Genomic DNA, 15836 nt, shown 5'->3' on the forward strand with positions numbered 1-15836 from the left:
GGTCTCCACCTCAGATTGTACTTAATTATGTTGTATTTGGTTACTTTCACAGCTTGCTCTGGTGTTCTAATATGAATTTTCCACATTTAATGAGAGTCATCAGGGGTTATTTCAGCCTTTTAGCTGCCCACAGGAAATCAAAATGAATTGTGGTCACTTCCCCCCATTTCTGCCCAGCCCTTTGAGGCCACAGAAACGCATAAGGCCTCACTTCTCCATGGCATCAGCAGGTTGAACTTTTAGTGACATCTTGCTTTAAAGTCAGCCATATGCTGACAGAGAGTTACAATTACCAGCCCTGCTGGAGATGATAAAAAAAAAAAATCATGTCCTCAACATCAAAAGATGTTTTCTTAAATGATAATTAGAGTCTCCATGGGTGGATTGTTTCATAATTTAACATAATGTGAACTATTTTTCTTTACATAGACAAGATGAGGCACTGTGACCACAAGGACCTCTGCCATTTCAAATTAGTTAAGGAATCAGTATTAATTCTAAGTAGCTAATTAAGCTAAGAAAAGTAATCAAACAAAATTTCGTTTATGCGTCTAAAAAAGCACATTCCAACACTTTTTTTTTTTTTTTTTTTTTTTAACTCTTTGCTGCATACAGTAATGTCCAGCAACAGGCTATGGCTAAAAAGCCATCCCACGATTGCATTATAGAAACGAGGATGTGTTTTCATCTGAGTTATACATGACTGCATCTACTTCATACGAATGAGGAATTGGGTGGAAGTTCTTATTTTGATTGACAATTCAGAAATGTTTTGAAACCACGTGCATTCCTAGAGAAATAGATTTTATTTATTTTCCAGCTGTCTTAGATAAAGAGTTTAATAGGTGTGCTAACTTAGCCTACACTTGTCAAACGAAGACAATGGCAAAATGAACAACTAATGAAACCCTGGATACTCCTCCCCCTTTTGGGCGAGTGCAGGGAATTCCTAATTCACTGAAATGAGGCGTGGGCTCAGAAAGGTCAAAGCACCACAGCAGCCAGTCCCTCCTGTCAGCTAACACCATGTTCATCAGAATGTCATCCAGGCTACAAAGTAATAGTTACGCACACAACTTGCTCATCTCTGGCATTTTAATTTTCTTCCTTTTGAAAACGTGCAAGGTAAGAACTAAAATAAATGTGTTCCATGTTTCAGATATAAAACTCGGAGAATATTTTTTTTCTTCCTGTGAAGTTAATTACATTTGTCATCAAGTCTTTAAGAATATACCTGGGTTCTTCTACTTTACCGTCTGGTTCAGGAGACAGTAACAGAAAGTAACAGAAAGCACACTGCTTAGTGATTACCTATCCTCACATCAGGCGGGGCAAAGCCAGGCCAGAGCCTACGTAACCTGTGCAGCTGCACACCACCAGAAGCCTGTACAGGACAAGAAGGCATTTAACAAAAATCAGCAGCCAGCTTTACTATCTTACAGCACTCCAAACTGAAGACAAATCTGGTAATGTTTTTTTGTTGTTGTTGTTGTTTTAACACATGAATATAACAAGTTACTCTTAGAAATAACTAAATCAAGGAAGAATTGGGGATATAAAGAAACATTTTTTTTTAATTGAACTTCAGCTTTGTACTTATGTGATAATTTCATGACAAATGCCATAGAATTTCTTATGATGAAATAACACTCAAAAAAGTGGAAAAAAAATCTAAAATAAGAATTAAATTTATGCTTATATAAACATTCATTTTGTATATTGGTACACAGTAACTCTGAAAATAAAATCTTAGAACACTATATACCACTACTGTTAGCTGTTTGATACTGTGGAAAGACTTTCACCCGAAGTTACACGTCCATCTCCCAAGCTTCACACATTTAGTGTAAATTATGTCCTTTAATAACAGGCATATTAAGTAACTGTTTGTTTAACCTCTTCACCATTCAGCGTTACAGTATTGCGCTGGAGCAGAAAGACTATTCCATGCTCAGAGTATCTCGGGTCCCTCTGTTGATCTGCAGTCTTACAATTTAAACTAGCGTAAAAGGTTTAAGTCTCAGAAAGACTGTTCTTCCCTCTGCAAAACACAAACTCATAAACGAGCATCATAGCATTCTTGAAATTCTTAAGTAGCTGTCATTACAAACTAGCTCGCAGCTATACAAGACCACATTTTTAAAGTGGTCAATGGCTTAAAAGATATCTAAGTACACAGATTTTTAAAACCAGTATCTGAACTAATGGGTGCTTAACTTGTACTGAAACTGCCATCTGGGTACTTAGGTACCTACCTATTTCAGAATAATTTAGCCTTAGATACTCATTCTCATTTCCCAGATGTTCCCTTGAAAGTGAGACTGTGAAAACGTTCAACTAAGTGAAACTAGGCAGAGAATAACAGCAAAATGATTTTATTTCTTTCTGAATCAAACATTACCTGTGCTGGGGTTATTGTCATGGGACAGTAGTCCACCTTTGGTCCTGTCCATCTGCAGGTCTGCTGTTTCACTGGTGCACGGAAATGCTATAGAAGTAATTTTAGAATCTCATGAGCCCCACAAATCAAGCTTTAAGGAGCCTCCTAGATAAACTGTTGTGACTAAAATGTAATGAAACCGGCTCTTCAGCATAGCATTTAATCTCTCTCTCACCATATTTAAATATCTGTAATATCCTTTAGGGATTTATGTTTGTGAGTATACAGAAGAACTGACAGAATGCAGTACTTTTAGAGGCAGTATTGTTTCTGTTCTTCCCTCTTCAGGTGTTAAGCTGCGCTATCTCTATTTCTCAATAACCCATGGCAGGGATTAGAATGTGTTCGACTAAATACATTAAAAAAATAAAAAAAAAGGTATGTGTTAATTGCAGGAAGACTTTTTGTTTTAATTTAACAGGAAACAAATCAGATCTACTTGCAAAAAAAAAAAATATGTGGATTGCAGCACATCATTAATTTTATATCATTTATCTTAAAAGACTTATTTCAGTGAAGAAAAGAAACTTTTTTTAGGATTTTCACCATTCGCTATTGTATAGTATTACATTAAGGCACACTTAAATTGCATTTGAGAATCAAAGCTCTCCCGTTGTCTAGGAATCAACGAAAAAATGCCACATTTATATTGAGCAGACTGTAACAGAAATGACTAAATTTATTGATTTTTAAAATACCCTCTGAAATATAAACTAAAGTAGACTTGAGTTAAAGGGTTATCTAGAAGCTACAACTCTCACTATGTGATACACTTTCTCTCTAATAAGAAAGTCTTACCTAAGAGCAAAGTAAAAATTCTCAGAACAGTTTTTTTCTAAAGATACATTACCATATTAGTTCTGCTATTCCATAGTCCTCATAGGTAATTTTAAAAAGGAGGAATATGTCAATGACCTTCTTGTTATTTAGGATGCTAATACATTGAGAGCTGTTCTGGGGCACAGGTCACCATCAGAAATCTGTATCTTCAGCTTGGGGAAACTTTCTGAAACTGTTTCTATATGTCTAATATGGGAAAAAAAAATATCACATCATTTGACACAGCCTAATTTTACTTAGCAAGCATAGCTAGCATCTCTTGCTCTATGCCTTGGCTGCTCAGTGCATTTAAACTGTAGTATCTATGAACAATCTTTTCATCTGTGACAACCACCACTCGAAGGCCATGCGTATCTTCTCCCAGCTGGCATCCTATTGCTGATGAAACCACCATTTCCAGTCCTTTGTAGGACCCTCCAGCATTCCTGTGGTAATGTCCAGAAAATACAGCTTTAATGCCTGTTTAAAAAAAAAAAAAAAAAAAAAAAGAGGAGTATATATTTAGTTAGTAGTTGCACTTTATCTTTAAAATATGTTTACAGTAAAAGCTCCTGCTGAGATTACCTGCTGAAGCTTACACAGCTGCTGGAGTTGTAGAGAAAGCTGAATAGCACATGCAGCTACAGGTGTCACATTTACCTTGTGTCCTGGTTCTGGCTGGGACAGGAGCTGGAGCTGGCGGCCCCTGTGGCTGGGGACACAGCTGGGGTAGGTTACCAATTAGCCCCCAGCTGGGACAGGTTACCCAAATGAGCCCCAGGGCTGCTCCACACCCTGTGACCCCCCTGCTCAGTGCATAAAGTGGGGAGGGGGCTGAGGGGAGGTTCCTGCTGCTGGGGAGGGAGCTGGGCATCAGGATCCGTGGTGAGCTGTTGTACTGTAAGTTACCTGCTTCAGTATTTGCTGTTATTAATTTTGTTTGTTTGTTTTCCATCTCGTTTTTGGTTTCTTCTTTTGTTCTCTTAAACTCTGCACGGCTTGGTCCCGAGCAGGGCTAAACTATGACACCTTTGTTCTTTAATGGTTCATAAAGCATAATATGAAAAGTAAACCCATTTACCTAAACTTTTATTTTAAATAATTAGTAAACAGCAATAAATAATTCTAATAGTAATAAATAATTAGTAAAAACTTGATTCTGCTCCACTAGCTCTGTTTAGGGTTACTGGATTCCAACTTCTTCATGCTTACTCTAAAGTGTGTTTGTCATCTTGTTACTCCTTTGGCTAGAAGGACGGAACACTTTAGATGACACTGATTAAAATTAGAAAAAGTTTCAGTAATAGGTAACTGCTACCAAAACCTGAGTTGAAAGCCAAGGATTGTGGAGCTCTATTTGTCAATTAACATGCAGAAAAATCAGTAAGAAGAGCTTAAACATGTTTATCCAAGGCTAGTGACCTAAAAAAAATTAAAACAAACCTGCAAAACAAACAAAACCCAAAAACTTGCAAGACAAACAAATAAAAAACATAAATGAGAAGATAATTTGTAATCTTTTCTCAAAAACTTTGGGGTGTTATCACAGATGGAATACAGCCAGGTACATCAAAGAAACGGAATAAGCAGAAGAAGTTGTGAGTTATAATAAGAAGAGGAGAAAGATGAGAGCAGCCAAAAAAGGAAAGGCTGACAACCTGCAAGAGGAGTCAGGCTTGGTAATGACATGAATTAACATTTAACCAGTATGGAGTACAAACAAGGCAGGTTTATTCTGATTTCCTGTGTATTTTTAATTACTTAAGGCTGTTTTGGTTCTTTCTTTTTAAAAAAAATAGATTATTTATATTTTGGACTGTATTTGGGTTAAAATTCAATGCATTATAAACTTGAAAGAAATATATGTGATGTGCTGCAGGAGACAACACTGTGCTATATTGAAAATTTCTGGGTGGGTATCATCCAGGCTTGGTCAGGAGCAGAAGAAAAGCTGAATGACAAGTAGCAGCAGGTAAAGAGGACAAACATCCTTCGTATTTAAGGCTTTATAATGTACTTTGAAATCCTTGGCTGAATCATTGTTTAACTGAGTAGCCAAACAGATGTTTAAATAAGTTCAACCATTCTTCCCCTTCTCTCAGAATACAATAATATAAGAAAAAAATTAAGTTTGCAAATGCTGTTTGATTTTTGACCCAACTTCTAAAGATGATCCGTGTGCCAAGTCTGCTTTCCTGCCATGCTGCTCAGTAGCTATGGGATTTTTACAGAAATTTTGGAACAATTTCAAATTAAATGCGATTGTGTCATCTTCACATCCAAACCAGTAATTTCTACTTTTTGTTTCTTCTTCCTTGAAAATATAAACAAATAAGTTGGTAGAACCTGTGTTCACTACTCTTAATGGCTTTTCTGATTGTCTTTACAGGTCAAACTCATGCTACCAAATAGTTTATTTTCCCCTTCCCGTTTAATGTTTTATACATTTTAATAAAATGGTTTTATGACTACAAAATAATGAAACCTTGTTCAGTCTCATGAGTCGCATGCAAAGTAGGTATCTTTCCTGTCAAAGTTTGTGAAACTATTAAAAACAGAGTTGAAAACCTACCTTCTTCCTAGGAGAGAACCTAGTGTCACAGACAAGCATTCACTTCCAGGTTATGCCAGCATCCTTCACCATTTAGCTGTTCTATGTGTTGCTGACAGATACAGCTGACATCATAGTCAACAGCATTTGTAGTTCAGCAAAAAGTTATTAATCAGCTTTCTTGCTAATTTAAGATGGTGCATATTTTATTTTGAATGAAAATATGGGGTCAGTATAAATAGCTAGTTTTATAAACAGGTTTTGGGATTAATTTTTGGCATGCTCTGTCTAATATCCTTGGATTTCAGACCATTTCAGCTTCCTGAAGCTGCAGCTAATGTATTTTATGCTGTTGTGAAACAGAAAAATTACTGGACCAGATGTCTGAAAATACTAGGAATTTTGTTGCTTATCCAAAACATGTACAAAATATAAAACTAATGTACAGAAAGTGTTTAGATCTGGTGTTGATTTACAATACTATTAATGACAATTCAAAAATGTTCAAATGCACCTGAAGGATTTAAGTATAATTTATCTACTGAAATACAATAGGTTGTGTGCTCCTTAATTATAATAACAACTTGACAGTTCTACATAAAGTATCTGAAAAAAAATTTTAAAACCCCACTAAGTTTTCCCTGGCAACTATGGCTAGATAGCCAGCAACTTATCAAAATAACAGGCTACTTTATGAAACTGAATTTTTCCTATTAGTTTGCTACACTGGCTAAAAATCTGCTGTGCTATAACATAAAAATATTTCGCTGGCACTAATCTATAGATGCTGTACCTTGCTGAACATAATTTGTGTTTATATTGAAAAGTAAACCAAGAAGCCAAGGTCTAAACACTTGCCTGTTCCTGTGGAGGACAGCAGAGAAGAGTGAGCCTGGCACACACGGGGACACGTGCCAGCCGTCTCGGGCTCCCTGACGGCACTCCCTGCCTCTGCACGCAGCCAGGGTCTTGCTCACCACCCCAGGCTCAGCACTATCCTTAAATACGCAGCACTGAGCATTGCCTTGTCAACCATTATTTTTATCATTACATGATAGTGAGAAAGCCTATAAAGATACACCGGGACAGACATTGTGACAGCCACACCAAACCTCATTTGTTATTTTTCATATATTCCAGCAATCTGCCATTCTGTGCTTAATACAAGAGATAACGCAAGCTGAGTCCTCTTTAGGTGGCAGGCCAGAGAATGGGCAATTTGTGAGGTACTATCACCTTAAATGACATCATTGAAAAACAAAAGTTAGCAACAACTGATTTTTGCCTTCAGACAGCAGAAATTCTGGGCAAGACCGAGGCAATTTAAAGGCGGAAAGCTGTGATTGGGAACACGCTGTAACGTCACAAGGAAATCTTTACTTCTCTAGCCAGAAAAACCTTCCACCCTTTCTCCTGCAGTAGACTTGGACCTCTTTCACAGTGATTAAAGAAAAGGGAAGTAGGTGAACCTGACTTTAGACAGTTGGCCACATCAATCCTTCGCTTTTGTGGGAAGGAGTGATTTGAAGACTGATATAAAATACATAAACTAGGCTCAAAGTATAGTTAAAAATTAAGCAGCTTGGAAAGCAAAATATGAATTATTCTGCTATGTGCCTCGTAAAAGCTACACAGGCTTTCATATTTCAAAATCCAAACTTTTTTTTCAAATAGCAAGTGGCTCAAGGTGGAAAAAAGAGAATGAAGTTGGAGTAGTGCTAGATGGCCACTGTCAGCTAGAACTTGTATGTTATCCTTTTTTAGTTTATCAGTACTAATTCTCTTTGCTCAGTGTAACTTGCTCATCTGTCTGGTGTATGTTACACTCGTAAGTCAGCATAATAACTTTAACAGCTTGAACCTAGCACAACAGTTCAGTTCTAGTGGTTTGTGGTTGTTTATTTTTTTTATTTTTTTTTTAAATCTTGCAAGAAACCCAATCAGGATCTCTCCAAGGTGATGGTGGGATATAAAAGCCCTGTGGCATAATGGGCTCTTTGCAGAGATGCTGTACATTCTAGATATTATTTGGTTCCTTAAAATCATAACAAAGATGTTTCACAACTCATGCTACAGCCAATTTGAGAGTGAGCAGTCATTTCTCAACTCCTACCATGTTGCAGCTTGTTACAGTGACTGTCTAATGTAACATGCTTAAGCAGTTCAAGCAGCAGCAGTTTCTTTCTCGCTATACGCACAACCATCCAGACCAGAAGGCTGCACTTGCCGCTTCCACCATCACCCTCTCTGCAGTGACACGCAGAAGGTGTCCAGCTAGAGCTGCTTATGGCACAGCTGGTCATTCTCTTCTTGTTTGCTAATACAGAGAGCAAAACCAAACACTGTGAGACCTCTATGTATGACATCCTGCTCATTAAAATGGGAGCCACCTTGCCTTGTGGCACTAGCTGTAAAATACCCTTACCAGCTTCCAATAAGTGACAGTGCTACTACAGTAACAATTTCTTTTCAACATTTTCCACTTTTTTTTTTTCCCTGCAAGTAAGCAAAACTACTTTAGTCTCTGAAAAAGTTAGGGAAAAATAACAATCATAAAACCATAGTGAGGTGTAAACCCAAGTAAGCGACACACTTTCAGTGAGAGAAATAAACGCTTCTTAAGGGAAAAGCTGCTTTACTGGAAGCATCTCTGCTCCTAAAGTAGCATCTTCCCACATCCAGAGACTTTAACCTTTGGAGTTAAAGAGGAAGAGAAGCCAAGACTTTGTGCCATCATATATGTAAACCAAACCCTGACATACAGTTTCAGTGTAACTAGAAAGAGGATACAAAAGTAATAAAGCAACTTTAGTTATGATATAAGAAAAACAAAGCTCCCCTTGCCTGAGAATTCAAGAGAAGATCTTGAGAAGCCCATCCTAGACAGCAGACAGACACCAGGTAAAAAGTTTGTCCCACAAATCATGCAGCTTTTTTCTTTGGCAAATAGTGCACCTTCTCCACAGTTACCTTTAACATCTGCTAACCGCCAGCATTCATAAAGGTGTTTCAGTATGGAACTGAAATAAGTGATTTGTAAGCAGTGCAAATACGATACCTGACACCAGGGAAGTGATTTAAAACCTCTTTTATCTCCTCTTGGCTATGGGAGGCAGAGTCTGCCTAAACAAGCTGATGTTTATGGGTACTCTTCATCCAGATTCCCCCTTTTAGCATATGTGTGTCATTCAGATCCTAATTGCACCCGACAGGTGTTCAGTGCTGAGGTGCCCATGTGGATGTAGCTGCTCAGCATCAGCCTCTGCTAGAATTCTGTATCTGCTTTAGATACTTCCCAGTGAAAATTCTGCCAGATGTCAGTTTTCAGGTACTTATTTTCAGTGCTAGTATTAATTCTTGTTATTGTTGTGTTAGAATATGTTACATCCTGAACAAAGGAACAAACAGGTCACTGTTGTGTATTAACAGAAGTCTAACCCATGTTGTTTTTCTTCAATAGCACTTTTTTGTTCACTCAACTGTATTCCACTCCCCTTTGTTAGTTAGCATAAGAAGGAAATCTGAACCAGTCAATGTAATAATACAAAGATGACAAGCAGGCAATTTACTTTGCTCTTGCTTTTGATCTTAAACATAAAAAGAATCTTAGAGATGTATGCACTCAAATTTAATTTATTCATTTCAGATGTTTTCCTGAAGTAGTGCTGTCAAGTTGCTAGCAACCCCTCCCCACCTCCCTTTTTATTTCCTAAATTCTGTGAGAAGAGAGCAGTGTCCTGGCAGGCCTCGTTTTTACAGCCTGCTCTAAGGTATCCTCAGGTCAGTTAAATGCATCCAGCTTTACACAAAAAGATACAGTGCCTTCCCACTTAAAAAAAAAAACAAAAAAAAAAACCAAACAACCAAAAAAACCCAAAAAGGTAGAGTAGTACTTTGGTTTCAATCCCTGGTTTCTGAAATAGCAATTGGGAAAAGCCATATACACAAAAGCTGTATGAAATCCTGAAAAACTACTGTGCAAATAAATGTCCAAATGATGGCACCTTCACAAGCATTCATTACTTCATTTTGTATGAAATACGTTGTGATTTGAATTTAAATGTGACTGGCAGTTTCACAGTATCCATCAACCAAAAAAAAGAAGGCTCCATTACTGCAAGACATTATTAGCACCTAATGGATTATTCATTAAAAGAAAAAAAAAGGGATGAACATCAGAATAAAATAAAAACCAAACAAAAACGAAAAAAACCAACCCAAACCTGTGCAGATAGTTACTATTAAAAAAAAACCAAAACAAACCACATGCCCTGTCTCTGTGATCATCATCATCTGATGTCAGACTGCATAGCAATACAACAGTTAACATCTACTGGGGAAAAAAGGCCTGAAACGGCAACATTAATTTTTGATCAGAACAGGACTGGAAGCCTCAGGATGGGCACCATCAGTGCTGGGCACCAGGTTTTGCTCTGTTCTAAAACTGTACTTGGATCAGGGAAACACCTCAAACCAACAAGGTTCATGCCTGCACACCAAACATAAGCTTTCAGAATCAGTCTGCAAAAAAATCAGTGTCATTAAAAAAAAAAAATGTTTAAATACAGAAATTGATTCTGATTTTGTAAACCAAAGATGTTCTGCCAGCATGCAATGTAACCATCGTTCTCTGATCAAGCACAAAGAGTTCTTTTTCGTTCTGGTCTGACAAAGCTGAATCTGAAGGTCAAAAAGATTGACTGTTTCCAAAGATCTGATCATAACTCTTTCCCTGTAGATTAACGCATTCCTACTAAACAATGAAATACCTGTTACGGTACAAATACTGTGAGTCCAAAGCAGCCTGTTTGCCATAAATAATTCATGACATAACAACCAGCCAACGCATGGATTGGTCAAGAGTCAGCTCAAGAGATGTAAGATGTGTTGATAAGCCTTAGACTCTTCACTAGCTTGACCATGAAATGAGTTAAATACTTTGGTTTTACGTTAATTCACACACTGCACTATGTTAGTTCAGACTGTAAGGCTACACAGGGGCTTTGGCAAGGCAAGAGGTAAGTGCTGAGGAGGGTCATTAATAGCTCATGTAATGCAGCATGCTACCTTTGATGCTATCATCTGTATGTTCGTTCATAAGAATCTTTAAAGCACAACTCATTTTAAAAAAAAAATTCAAACAGAATTAATACTTTAAATTGGATACTTTTTCCAAGTCAAAAACCATGATACTTTTTGTTCATGGTATTTTGCAGACATTTCTCAACAGAAAATTCAAACACACCTCTGAAGACTTCTTCCCCTGCCTCCCTTATTTCCAGTGTCTGCTTTCCAAAGCCAGCTCACCAAATAAGTAGTCATCACAAGAGCTTCAGCAAGCTCTTGCTGTTTTTCTTTCCAATTTTCTCTTGGTTCTCTCTTCAAGTGTTGTGAACCAAACCAGGACATGGTATTAAAAAGGGCTTTTCCTAGAGAGGTGGTGTCATTGGTACTGTTGAACTGACTCACTGGCCTAACAGGGAGAGCGATTTAAACAAGTATCTGAGATTTGCTTTGGATGCTTCATGGAAAAGATTGGTACAGAAATGGATGACCAGAACAACCAGGTCTATAGCAACCACATCTATACAACCATCACATCCTTCCAGACTGCAGTAGCTCTGATTTAGAAGAAATTATTCTTTGTAAGGATGACCATTTTATAGCACTTCTGAGTTCCCAAACAACCCAAAGCAGAAAAATGTTCTGAAAGAAACTGAGTCCTACATGAGATTCACCACCTCTCTCAGGTCTGGTGATACTGCATAAAAATGTAAAAGAACATTTTATCCTAGTGTTGTTAGCATGCTGTTGATTTTACTTCTGACAAGACTTGGATGAGAAAATAAACAGTTCGCTACATGAAAAGAAGCTACATACTGCCTATCCTCCACAAGGCAGACCACAGTTGGTCTGTTAGCAGGAGAATCTGAGGTTATTTTACGGAATTTTAGAAGTGTAGCAGCTTCTTGTCACAAATTATAGTTTATCACTCACAGAAATCCTTCTAAACGATAGTTCTGTGGCACCAGGGAAAAGGGTCAGCATGATTTTGACATAATTGCACTGTAAGAGAACAAAGGCATTTAGCTGTGTTGCATGGATAATTCCCCGAGAGTGATTACATCCCAGTCTTGGCTTATTGTGCAGTGGCAGTCCCGTAATTCCCAGGCTCTTCTCCCTTACTTTACTTTGTACTCTACTGCTGTTGTATTCTGTAGCACAGAAAAATACAAGGATGTGTTAGACTGGGCATGTTTTCAGCTCCATTTGGGGCAGAAAAGAAAGGGGACTATGGCCTCTATGGCCTGCCTTCTCTGTGTGGACCAACAGCCACCCACATCTTTTTCAGTCACTGTTTTGACCAGCCTTTATCTTTAAGGAACAGTGAAGTAACTTAAAAATGTCTCTAATTTACAAGTGAGATGCTAGCCAAGTCACCTTCTTGCTTTATTAAACAGACAACAAGGTACATCCTGTAACATGCTACTGAACTGTAAATTTTTAAAATTTTTTTATTTTTTCCCCTTTTTCTCTGTGTTCTGTTCTCTTACCATATAAACGTTATTCTTAGAAATACAATGGCTGGCATTCTATCTGTCGCTGTTAAAGAAGGACTGAGGGGAGAGAACACCTTCATGTATGAGCAAGAGGGTTGGCCATGTCCCCTCTCCCTGTGCGAGAAATCACCTCCAGGCAACCAAGACCATGTCTGTGTAGGGGCATTTGGGATAATCTGACACCTGACCCCAGGAGAGGTGACAGCACGCATAGGATGCATGTGCTTTCAAAGATCCTGGTTTAAAAAAAAAAAAACAAAAACAAAAAAACCAACAAAAAACAACCAACAACAAAACAACAACAACAAAAACCCCCAGTAAAATCAAGTGTGCTCTTTGGAAGATCACTCAGAAAGCTTACGCTGTTGAAGTATTGTCATACCACTCCGTCTTCCCACAGAGTGGTATTTCAATAACAATGTGAAGGAGAGCTTTGCTTTTTGCTGGCAAGATTTCCTCTGCCAAATTGTGAATGTTGTCACAAGTCTCCAGCTTCTGGTACTCTGAGCTCTTACAGAGGCAGAGTTCAACAGCTTATAAGAATAAAAGAACTGTATGCACTTGCAGTGATTACAAAAATCCAAATAGGTTAAAATAGGATGGAAAATAATGCACCCACTTTTATCTTGAAATATTAAAAATAATTTCATAAAGAAACATGCACCTAGAAAACAATTTCTCACACAATCAGATCATAAGGGCTGCAATTCAGACGTGAACTAGTTTAAATTCCAGAGGTGTCTAACTCTAATTTCTACAATTACACTCACTTAACATGGCTTGCTTCTAAAAACCCCTGGATTCAGAAGAAGCCGTTTTCCAGCTGTAGTTCCTAACGTACAAAAACCGTTTTGAGACAGGTTTGCTGTGTCCAAAATGTGACTGGCCTAGCCTCAGTTGGAAATCAAACTGCTCAACCCAGCACTATGGACAGTGTAAAAATATGGGAAGAAAATTACCAATATAAAAATAAACCGAAGAAAAGCACGCAGATTTTCCAAATTAGGAAGAGAATGCCTGGAATAATCAGCATAGGCAATCAGTAGCTGTTTTATTTAGACTGTGCCTTCAATTAAATAAATGCTTTTCTCAGCAAAAGCAAATGAGACTGTAAGAGAAGGAGAAGGCTAAATTAGTGCAATATGAATGATATAATAAATATGTAATGGGTACAGTACAGACCTTGCTTCTCCTCCCATGAACTCTGTAGAGAATTTGGGGAAAAAAGTGGTTCTGACTGAGCAATGAAATTTATCACATGGTCCAGACTATCACCCTTTAAGTGCTGAGTAATGAACTATTTTTTTACAGTAACTGCAGACATGAATCAACGTTCAGTGCATTTCATGTACAGATTTATGGCTCTCAATGCAGACTACAGGTGAAGGTCAAAATAAACAAAAGGAAGCATTTCTTCACATACCTGAAGTGAAACATGAAACTCCCTCCCACAGACCATTGTGAAAGTTGAGAGTTTTCAAAAATAACTGAACAAATCCACAAAAGAATCAATAAATTGCACTATACTTATAACATTTAATATGATACAGTAAGTCCCCAAAAGAAAAATTCTTGGAAATAGGAAGAGTACTTGGAAGAAATACCATTATGCGCATTTCTGTCTTGTGCTCTTCCCAAGGGTCTGGCTAGTAGGAGAGGCAGGAGACCGGGCTATAGGGATCATCATTCTGGTCTAGTTACTCTGCTTTTATGTTAGCTGTTCAAGTTTAATGATAAAGTTAGGTTTAGAATTATGCTTATGTAAAAAACACTGCTTCACTGGCCAAGCCTCTCATTCAGTCAAGGACTGAAGAAAGGATACACTAGGAAAAGCTGATCGTGTGTATATATATACACACACACATATATACACACACACACACATATATGTGCCCGAAAACTGCAGGAGGTGGAGAGGAGCAGCAGTAGAGCCAAAATGGAAGCAAAGACGTAGAGAAGCAGTTCTGTATAGAAATGAAATTGTATTGAAGGAAAAACCTGAATGTTACCAACACTACCGTACCTTTCAGAGTTTTCATAGAACAAAATAAGTAGTATCCAGGCACAGGGACATGCTACTATAACAGACGTGTGTGTGTGTGTTTGTATACCCACACACACGTGTGTAGACTTATTTTTTAAAAGGCAATGTTTCTGGCAAATATAACCATTTAAGTCACAAGGATAAACTGATCTTGAGCACTTCCCCTGGAGTATCAGGCACCAACGGGCTTTTCTTTCTTCCTTTCACTTGCAGCACACAGCTGCTTTCTGAAGTGCTGAACAACGTGCTCAGTTCAACAGTATACCTGTTCTCAGAACTATTTTGCGCTCCAAAATGATGTTCTTTCAGCTTCTCTACAAGAACACACATTAACCACTGGCTTTTTTCACCATACCTTTTTTCTCCCCTGGACAGGTGGTGTATGTAATTTTTTTCAAGAGTCCAGTGCTACAAAGCGCATGGTAATATTTAGTAGTCTTTGTAAACAAAATCTCTCTGTGGAACCGAATTGGTTTTATCTCATTGCAATTTGAGAGTGTGCACATCACCCCATCTGCCAAGCAGGAGTTAAAGCAGCAAACAAAGATGTGAAAGCATCAGTCACAGTGCTGTTAACAGAACTGTTCAGTGCTCAGGTAATTCTCAGACCTCGTTCTTCAAAAAACCCCCAATCATTTCCCACGAATGGAGCTCCAGTAGAAGGAAACAGTCCCACTGCTAAGTGTTGGGGATCAACACCCTCCATTTCATAACCTCTTCAGTCAATCTTAAACAACAACATTATAGAATTATTCAGTGTAGCCCTCTGGAAGCTCTGTGTTATCCTACCTTCATCATCAGAGCAGTTGTGTGAATAAAATAGAACTGAAAAATTAGAATTTACAGCGCATAGCACCATAAGCATCTTAATAAAAATAACCCTTTTACTGTTGTCTGCAAACTTGATCTTACAAACTTGCAGGAAAACTCTTCCTTAAATTTGCTTTGTAGACTAAAGAATGCAGAGGTTGATGCAACTGGCAGCCAGTGTAAGTGGGCTGACAAGACACTAGTTTAAAAAGCAAATCTATGTCAAAAGTATTTCTATACAGGACAACCCTGAATACAGCTCCATAGAGAAGGATCTTAGTCTCTGTTGTTTTTCCTGTATAATCAGAGGAGAAACAACAGGCACAGCCAGAGGGCGGCTGCAGATCACCTAATCAAAGAGCTGGTCTAAATACGCCCTTAGAAGTGCTCTCTGCAGAAGGTCACTCTGTGCTTCAAGTTAATTTTTGTGAATGCCTTTTGTGACCTTTCAGTGGAATTTATTTCCTGGTTTTGCTACTTTTTCTGTTTGAAAGTGAAGCTTTCTCACAGACCTGACACAAACCCCAAACAATCCTAATTTGCTGTGTGCTCTAAGGATCAAAAAGTTTTTATCAAACAAAACTACAGCCAAGTGAAGAAAATATTTCAAAA

General features: G+C 38.0%; 1 protein-coding gene across 1 annotated transcript in view; it reads right to left on the minus strand.

Annotated features, from left to right (window-relative positions):
• Window positions 1-2916: 2916 nt before the first annotated feature.
• The window catches only part of CPPED1 (calcineurin like phosphoesterase domain containing 1), a 50359-nt gene continuing 37439 nt past the window's right edge, over window positions 2917-15836 (minus strand). The window contains exon 4 of the mRNA XM_086759793.1: window positions 2917-3739. Coding sequence (XP_086615919.1) covers window positions 3513-3739 — 227 coding nt within the window. The 3' untranslated portion in view covers window positions 2917-3512. The remainder of the gene's footprint in view (window positions 3740-15836) is intronic.

The sequence above is a fragment of the Chlamydotis macqueenii genome, chromosome 15 (genome assembly GCF_036417535.1).
Source record: "Chlamydotis macqueenii isolate bChlMac1 chromosome 15, bChlMac1.mat, whole genome shotgun sequence".
Taxonomy (NCBI): domain Eukaryota; kingdom Metazoa; phylum Chordata; class Aves; order Otidiformes; family Otididae; genus Chlamydotis; species Chlamydotis macqueenii.